The 9,550-nt window shown below is 40.3% G+C and overlaps 1 protein-coding gene across 1 annotated transcript; it reads right to left on the reverse strand.

The window, feature by feature from the left end:
• Nucleotides 1–994: 994 nt before the first annotated feature.
• Nucleotides 995–5,836, reverse strand: LOC146710224 (glycerol-3-phosphate dehydrogenase [NAD(+)], cytoplasmic-like). The gene is made up of 8 exons (XM_085457581.1): nt 5,725–5,836; nt 3,901–4,078; nt 3,638–3,778; nt 3,396–3,534; nt 3,202–3,314; nt 2,122–2,358; nt 1,925–2,031; nt 995–1,564 (listed from the first exon to the last, which is right to left on the reverse strand). The coding sequence occupies exons 1-8, from the start codon at nt 5,769–5,771 to the stop codon at nt 1,468–1,470; spliced, it is 1,059 nt and encodes a 352-aa protein (XP_085313707.1). The 5' UTR covers nt 5,772–5,836; the 3' UTR covers nt 995–1,467.
• Between the last annotated feature and the right edge of the window lie 3,714 nt (nt 5,837–9,550).

The raw sequence follows: 9,550 nt of genomic DNA on the forward strand, positions 1-9,550 counted from the left end.
GAATCCCTGTTTTTGGTTATCTCAACTGGTAGCGCCTCACGGATAGTTTAGAAAAAGCCACCAGATTAAGCGATGAGTTTGTGATTGATGCGATTGCTCTCCCAAGTGGTCAGTGGGTGTATTGCAACTATAAATTCTCAAGCAACTTTATGCAACATCTTAGCCAGAAATTCATTGTAAAACCCTCGTGTCTGTTTATTAAAATAAAACAAAATTTTAAAATGACACACATTTTTGGGATTTCCACTGCAGTACAATGGTATGGTATTGTCTTGTTCTGCAGAGTATGAGGTGGCTGTAGCCCCGTCTAATTATAGATGACCATTTGCTCCTTTGGAGAGAGTTATTATTAGATATCTCACAGGCCAGTTGACTCAATAACTATGCAAGGGATTTCAGCTAGGGAGTCCAGTTTTAAAGAAGTGCCTCATGATGTAACTTTACAGTCCACTCACATAAATGAGCGACACAGCTGAAAAACATTTAAAACCAAACATATTTCTGTGATCAAAAGGCTTGTATGGATAGGACTGTTGCTTCTGTGTGTTTAATTAGAAAACAGAAGTATGCAGATTTTCATTTCAAGGCCAGAGCAAACAGGCTGCCACTGACTAACAGGGACTGAAAATTGATGGGATATATTGGCATATGGAGATGGACATATGGCTTTGTTGCACCTCCAGGGATATTTGCGACTTAATTAAGTGGGGGAAATAACAAGGGCATTAATGACTGCACTGAATAAATTACAGAAAATTCAGGAATCTATTTGGAACAATGGAGCTATCACATATGGGGGCTGTGGCTGAAACCAGGACGTGGCCTTGGAGAAAGGTTGAGGCAGACGTGCTAGGAAATGGTAAAGGTGAAGAGTTTAGAGTGGCAGCCAGACTGAGCTCAGGTCAGATTACAGTGGGGCACTTCCTGAGTGTATGCGTGTGTCCTGCAGGCATGCACCACCACGTTCAAAAGAAAACATAAATAGGCACAAAAATAAAACAAGATCAATATTTTATTTCAAAATAGATTTTGTATTGTAAGCAGTTATATTTTAGGAAGCCCACATGATGAAACAGTGGGACAGGTTATGTTTTTTTCCCCCTTCAGTGCTTCACAAAACAAGGGCACTTTTACACAAGGTATTATGTAACATTTCATAACAGTCAGGTCATGGTTTGTGTGTCGTAAAGAAGAACAATTCAAATTCTCAAAACTTTTAAGACTTAAAAGATTTGTGCGGCAATCGGTAAAGACAGACATGGAAACCAAATGCATGCCTCTGTCAGTAACAACAGCAGGTCAACACATGTGGCTCAGGCAGGTGGAAGGCAAGTCTGCTCCACTTTTTCTATTCTCTGTTTGAGACTAAAACATGAGTCAGGACTACCTGTCCCCCTTTAATGTCCTTGGTGATAGTGTAATTGTAGTGTGAAAGTTTGTCCAAACTTCTATCCCGTCATCAGTCCCTCAAATGTGCTCCGGGTGGTTTTGCAAGCACTTGATGAACTCTGAGACTGGGTGGCCATTGAAGCAGATCTGATAAACGGCAGTGAAAAGAGGAAACCTGCAAGGGCAAATGGAGATTATTAAGGAAATAGTTCCACATTCACATTCTTGCCAGAGTTAGATGAAAAGACTGATATCAATCTCGTGTCTAGAGTAAATATGAAGCAGTAACTTTAAACAAACAAGCTCATTAGTGAGCTTCAGAGGTGCTGACATGTGAATTTGCTTATTTTTGGAAAGAGCCATTTATATTCATTAATCTAAAAGCTGGTGCCAGCAACTTCACTGTGTACTTGTTTGTATGGCACCACTTTCTTCTTGAGTATCCAACTCAAACATATGCCAAACAGGTAAGTATCACTCATTGCAAAAAGGTAAAATACAATACTGATAATAATAAAACACAAGAGAGACTTACTTCTCCACCATGTTTTTCTGTTTCAAGACCTGGTGGACCTCAGTTGCTGTTGCTGGGCCCTGAAGCTTCTGACCATTCAGCAGCTCGTTCTCCAACTGCTCGATGGTCTACAAGGAGAGACAACGAGCGCCACATTATTATCATTTTAATAACAAGAGAGGAAGACTGACATGGGAGAGACACGAGCTGTTTCGTACTTTGCCCGTTTTGGCAAATGCCTCTCCAATCTTTCGGTTGCGTCCACCATAGCAGGTTGTGATGAGGTCGGCGATGCCACAGCTCTCCAGGAAGGTGGCAGGTGAGACGGGGCAGTTAGTGCAGAAAACCTTGGCAAAGGAGATCATCTCCATCAGGCCGAGACGAATCACTGCTGCCTTGGTGTTGTCTCCAAATCCCAGGCCATCACAGAAGCCTGCTCCTACTGCCACGATGTTCTGCAGTGATGATGAAGTTATATATATGAATGTGAAGAATCTTTACTGTGTAGATATAGATGGAAGTGGACTTTTTTAACAAACACTGTCTTTTCTATACAGTAAATACACAGATTCATTTAGATTTAGCTCTGCTGCTTTGGATGCATATGCACAGTGCATATATCTATCTATCTATCTATCTATCTATCTATCTATCTATCTATCTATCTATCTATCTATCTATCTATCTATCTAGATAGATAGATAGATAGATAGATAGATAGATAGATAGATAGATAGATAGATAGATAGATAGATAGATAGATAGATAGATAGATAGATAGATAGATAGATAGATAGATAGATAGATAGATAGATAGATAGATAGATAGATAGATAGATAGATAGATAGATAGATAGATAGATAGATAGATAGATAGATAGATAGATAGATAGATAGATAGATAGATAGATAGATAGATAGATAGATAGATAGATAGATAGATAGATAGATAGATAGATAGATAGATAGATAGATAGATAGATAGATAGATAGATAGATAGATAGATAGATAGATAGATAGATAGATAGATAGATAGATAGATAGATAGATAGATAGATAGATAGATAGATAGATAGATAGATAGATAGATAGATAGATAGATAGATAGATAGATAGATAGATAGATAGATAGATAGATAGATAGATAGATAGATAGATAGATAGATAGATAGATAGATAGATAGATAGATAGATAGATAGATAGATAGATAGATAGATAGATAGATAGATAGATAGATAGATAGATAGATAGATAGATAGATATGTTTAAACATTTAGCTTGGTGAGGATGAAACACCTTGAGTGCGCCACAGATCTCAACAACATCAGACTCCTCCACCACAGTCACGCGGAAGTTGGTGGTATGCATCAGCTCCTTCAGCAACAACCCATGTTCTTTGTCCTTGCACCCTGAAATTACACACAAATAATCTCAATCTGTTCCCATATTACGTTTAATAATATTATTTATCAAAGAAATAAACTCCATACCAATGGTTGTTTCACAGAACTTCTCATCAGCGACCTCATTGGCAATGTTTGCACCCATGAGGACTGTCATTGTGATGCCCAGTTTCCCTCGGATAACCTCTGAGATCAGCTTCAGACCTTCTGGACTGGCATCGACACCCTAAGGTAACCAGTTATGTTAAAATCCCCTCACTTATTTGTAAAATATTTCTCAGGCTTTAACGCACTGCGTTTTGAAAAAAAAAATCTTAGGATGATGTTACCTTGATAAGAGACATTCCTATCGCATCCTTTTTTATGTGATCTTTGATGGTGTCACACACTCGCACAATAAACTGGTGAGGGACCACGAAGATCAGGATGTCAGCTCCTTTCACAGACTCAGCCAAGTCTGGAACAGCCAGCTAATGAAAGAGAGAAGTCAGAGTAAGACCTGGGATCAGCAAAGGGATAAAACACGGTGTATATGCCATCTTCTGGACTCAATAAACAGTCCTAGAGGGAGAAAGAGTGCTGTCAGACTCACCACATTGGGAGGCAACTTGTGACCGGGCAGATATTTCACATTTTCATGGTCTGTGTTGATGATTTCTGTGAGCTTGCGACCGTTCACCGTCTCCTCAAACACCCACATGTTCACTGTGGTGTCAAACTTGTCATACTTGGCTGCATTGGCTCCCACAATCTTGGCAATGGCAGAGCCCCTGTGGACATGGTGACACAGGAAATCATTCTGCTGCCACAAATCTGGCTGGATGAATGTACCAGTTGCAAAAAACTGTTCTCAGTTTTCTTATGTGAAATGTAAAAAACAAATGTAAACAGATTTCTGTGCTCCCAGAGTGATTGAAGGAGAAAAGGTTGAACAAAAGGTTATTGACTATTTGGTTTAGCAGATACTTCTTTGATTTCAAGATGTTCAGATCTTCTTAGGTCAACTGTTGCTTATATCTGGGAGCTTAAACACTGAAACCACCTACACAAAGATCAGTTTTTAGGAATTACAGTAAAATCTCAGTGGCAAACTTAATATTGTCAGTCACTTAAAGACATAAAGAAACCCTCTCTCACTGGCAGATGGACCTCTATTAGTGTATAAAAGGTGAATGTATGTGTTTTAAATAGCTTTAAAATGCTCTTCTAGGCTAGAAAAAATCCAGGTGAAATATATATTTTAAAAAATAAACAAAACAACAACAACAAAAAACAAACAACATTAGAAGGACCTAATTCAATTTCATTTTATATATAAGCTCAGCATAACTGAAGTTAAGAGCTAGGAGAACTCCCTTTAATGATCATATTTCAGATGTCACAGTTGACCTTTTAGGCTACTATGAGATACTGGTCAGGGCCATACTTAGGTACTTCACTAAAACACAGCACCTTTCCTGCACTGCACCTTAGAGCTCAGAGGTTGTGTATTTTTTTGACCACATTCATTTTACATTAATATTTAGGTATTATTTAGGTTTAGGGCAAAGCTGAAATGCTTCCCATCTAACAGCTTTGCCTTTAAAATATAGGTAACCAGTTAATGCATCACTAATAATAAGTATGTATAGAAACAGTCGGGGTCCATTCTGCTGCATTTTGTAAAAACTTTGATACAAACCTATAAAAGCAGCCAACAAGTTTAATCGTAATATAGTATTACAGTATTAAATCTCCATTTGCACTATTTGCCTATTTGCACTACTATGCCTCCTTACTTGAATATTGTATATTGTATATTGCATAGCTTTTTTTTTTTTGTTATACGTAAAATTGTATTGTATTTATTTAAATTTTTACTTTTTAATTATTTTATTTGCATTTTTTAATCACTAGGGTTTGAGAGTAACGAAATTTCTATTCTCTGTATGTCCTGTACATGTGGCAGAATTGACAAATAAAGTTGACTTGAATTGACTACATACTGCTTCCACCACTAAAATGCCACACTGGCTGAGAGACAGCAATGCCCCATCAGTGCTGACTCAGCACTAATGTTGCAGAATAATGAAAAGGGAATCTTCAGTAAAGATTTTCTCAGGATATCAAAGGTCATCATATTCAAAGAAAAAAAGAATCCACTCTCCAGTCCTGCAAAACAGCAGGAAATTATGAATCATTTATCCACTCTCAGAGGCTAAAGTTGCCTCCTGGCCTCCAAGTTTACCAACTTTAGACCGCCTTCACAAAAGGTCCCACTGTGGGTGTAATCTTACAAACCCCCAAAAATAAAAATACCGATATGTTGATTGGAATTTACTTATTTATGCGCACCATCAACAGACCTCCACCCCACTTAACTCTAAACTGAAAGGATTCCTAAGGTGCACAACGTGATCTAAAGTCCTTTACTCACCAGTTACCAGAGCCAATCACACAGACCTTCTTCTTTGTTGCCATCATGTACTTGGTTTTCAACTCTAAGCTGCAGCTGCTGCGAAGACACACTGAAGCCGGGGCGCACTGTATTTATACCGGACACACAGCTGAGGCGCAAGCACACCCTCTCCTGATGGTTGGTCTGCTCTGTTGCCTCACAGGAACAAACTTTTCCACACCGCGCAACAGGATAGTCGGACGGTTTTTTTTTTCCCAATTGAAAGCAGGCACTCACAAACTTAAGCATACAAGGAATTTTACCTAATCAATTTACACGATTCAATCAATAGAATCTGCGCATTTTAAACCGATTGGGCTCCAGACCAGCGGTCCCCAAACCCCGGGCCTCGGACCGGTGTTCCAGATCTACTGGCGTTTAGATCAACTGGCGTTGGTCGAACAGATGTGTGGCAGTCTTGCGTTTCAGGAGCTCCTACCGACAAACCAGCAAAAAAACGCCAAATGTGTCACCTGTGACACTTGTGAGGTTGTCTCAAACACACTCCGTCAGTCTTGATGCTGTTGAACAACAAAATGTTTAAAAATGTGGCGAGTTTACCTGGTGATATCCTCATGCGCGACGCGATCGCGAAAACAGCAAACAAGTAACACCACGCCGTTGTTGTTCACGGGACAGCAAGAGTAAACGATCGGGAGACCCTTGTCGTCGTTATCGTTCCACTCGCACGGTTTATTTCACCGAATTCAGCGTTTTTGCTTCACAACTACAGCGAGCAGTTTGCTCTGTGCACCAACATGGAGTCGAGTCAACCAGCGCCACCTCTGGCCAAGTGCCACAGCCTACAGCCAGATCAACTGGTGACACACATCTGCAGCACGTTTGAATTCGTGTCATGCACATTTGTACCTTTCAATTGTGTGTTTGTGCGTCATGCAAATAAACCTTTGAAATGAATGAAATGATATCATGTATTTATTATCAGCCTACATTTGTACAAAATGCCAAATGACATACACATAAGAATCACCATCCTGATATCAACACTTATGCCCATAAGAAAAATGTCGTGAACAAATATATGACACACCAATATTTCACCAGTGTTGTAACTCACATGTCGCCAGCATAGTCTGCCTGTGTCTGCCCTCTGCAAACGCACATTTCAGAGTTGGATGTGATATACAGTCTGCATAAGTGTGGTCAATCCCATAACGATCCGTAAGGGGATGGCAGCTACGCTGAATGTACAGCAGTCACACAGTGATCAGCAATAAACAGTCCCCAAAACTTGCATATAATCCCCAATGTGGAGCCCATCTACTGACTACCACATAGCAGCTGGACCAGTCCTCAATGCAGGTCAGTCCACTGCTGCCACCTGTGGCCAAGTACCATAGCCTACCACTAGATTAACTTGTGACACACATCTGCACCTGCTGCTATGATCACATTGAGTAAAGGCTGAGTGGCTGCACTCACACGTGGTGCATCTAAATCTACCCACAAATATGTTGAAAGATGCAATGCCAGCAATGTGGATTGTCAACACTGACAACAATCAGTAAGCAAAGACAACAGGGATCATTTGTTTCTGTTTATTTAGCACCCACAACATTTGTAGTCGTCTTCTGCACAGGGGAAGTCCACACACACCGTGTGGTACCACTTTCCACAGAAGGTGCAATCTGCAAGATTGAATGAGATTGTCAGGGTCATTGTCTGACTGTTTATTACTAATCACTGTGTAACTGCTGTACATTCACAGTAACTGCCATCTCCTTATAAATGTTTATTAGATTGACCACACTTATGCAGACTGTATATCACAACCAACTCTAACATGTTTGTTTGCAGAGGGAAGACACAGACAGACTACGCTAACGACATGTGATGTTACAACACTGGTGAAATATTAGTGTGTTCACGACATTTTTCGTATGGGCAAAAGTATTGATATCAGGATGGTGATTCTTATGTGTATGTCATTTGGCATTTTGTACAAATGTAGGCTGATAATAAATACATGATATCATTTCATTCATTTCAAAGGTTTATTTGCATGACGCACAAACAGACACAATTGAAAGGTACAAATGTGCATGACACGGATTCAAACGTGCTGCAGATGTGTGTCACCAGTTGATCTGGCTGTAGGCTGTGGCACTTGGCCAGAGGTGGCGCTGGTTGACTCGACTCCATGTTGGTGCACAGAGCAAACTGCTCGCTTTAGTTGTGGAGCAAAAACGCTGAATTCGGTGAAATAAACCGTGCGAGTGGAACGATAACGACGACAAGAGTCTCCCGATCGTTTACTCTTGCTGTCCTGTGAACAACAACGGCGTGGTGTTACTTGTTTGCTGTTTTCGCGATCGCGTCGCGCATGAGGATATCACCAGGTAAACTCGCCACATTTTTAAACATTTTGTTGTTCAACAGCATCAAGACTGACGGAGTGTGTTTGAGACAACCTCACAAGTGTCACAGATGACACATTTGGCGTTTTTTTGCTGGTTTGTCGGTAGGAGCTCCTGAAACGCAAGACTGCCACACATCTGTTCGACCAACGCCAGTTGATCTAAACGCCAGTTGATCTGGAACACCGGTACCGGTCCGTGAGTCGTTTGGTACCGGGCCGCGAGAGTTGAGGCTCAGGTGTGAAATGTATAGTTTTCAGGGTTTTTATCGGTTTTATCGTTTACTCGGCTTTCCTTGGTTTTCACGTGCGTTATGAATAAATCTTTTTTTTTCGGTACCGGTACTAGTTTTATTTTGTTGTATTTATCCGCGACACCTTAAAGGCCGGTCCGTGAAAATATTGTCGGGCATAAACCGGTCCGTGGCGCAAAAAAGGTTGGAGACCGCTGCTCCAGACAATCAAAGCTGCTGATTACATCGACTGACACAATCAGCAAACTTCTGTAATCCATTTAAAAATCAAAACTCAAACGTCGGTGAAGAAACTAATCACATTTATGCTACTCAAGTATTTCTGTGCACTCTGGGATAGACTTTCTACAAAAAAAAAAGAAGAAGAAGCAGCTTGAGTTTAGTTAATTTAGTTTGTATGGAGCCGAATCAGGAGCCACCCTATGACTCTAAGACTAAATTAAGAAAACCCCAATAATCAAATGAGCCCCTATGAGCAACCGCTTGGCGACAGTGGGAAGAAAGAAACCTCCATAAGAACCAGGCTCTGGGACTGAGTCCATTTGGGAATCAGGAGTAAAAGAAGAGAAAAAGTACAACACCAGTACGTTCTGGAAATACAACACTTATTTTAAAAGTATGCAACATTAAAACTAGGGTTGCCAAGTCCACTTCACATTTCATATTCAAGTCCTTACACAAAACAAATCCCCCTGTGCACTTTTCAGGCAGCTTCATTAGTTCACAAAGGATAAAGCAATGTCTTCATTATTAATGCAAAACAAAGGGGGGTGGGATGTTTTCTGTTTGAGGACCATTAATCATCTCAGGACCCCTTTAGACTGTTTTCTTAAATAGCCCTAGAGAGGGGTGTAAGCCCTGGCAGAGAAATCATTAAACTACCCAAGTGTACATTTGTTGAATACAGCTCAGCTTCCACAAGCTGCAAGCTAAATCCTCTCTATGCATCAGTATTAACAATATTAATGCACTACATGCCACAAAGGCACGCACTGACTCAGTGACGCGTTTCTTTCAGAGACCACAGGGAGACTTTGTGGAATATTTACTGGTTTGGTTTTGCATGATGATAAACTTTGTGGCTGAAATAACAAATTATACTGTGTGGTGTGTAATAGCAAGCTTTAAATGCAACCCGATGCTGATCCACACAGGAATATGAAACCACATGATA

Source organism: Copadichromis virginalis, linkage group LG5, assembly GCF_057382275.1.
Source record: "Copadichromis virginalis isolate Kocher_CV1m ecotype Utaka linkage group LG5, C_Virginalis_male_GT1.1, whole genome shotgun sequence".
Taxonomy (NCBI): domain Eukaryota; kingdom Metazoa; phylum Chordata; class Actinopteri; order Cichliformes; family Cichlidae; genus Copadichromis; species Copadichromis virginalis.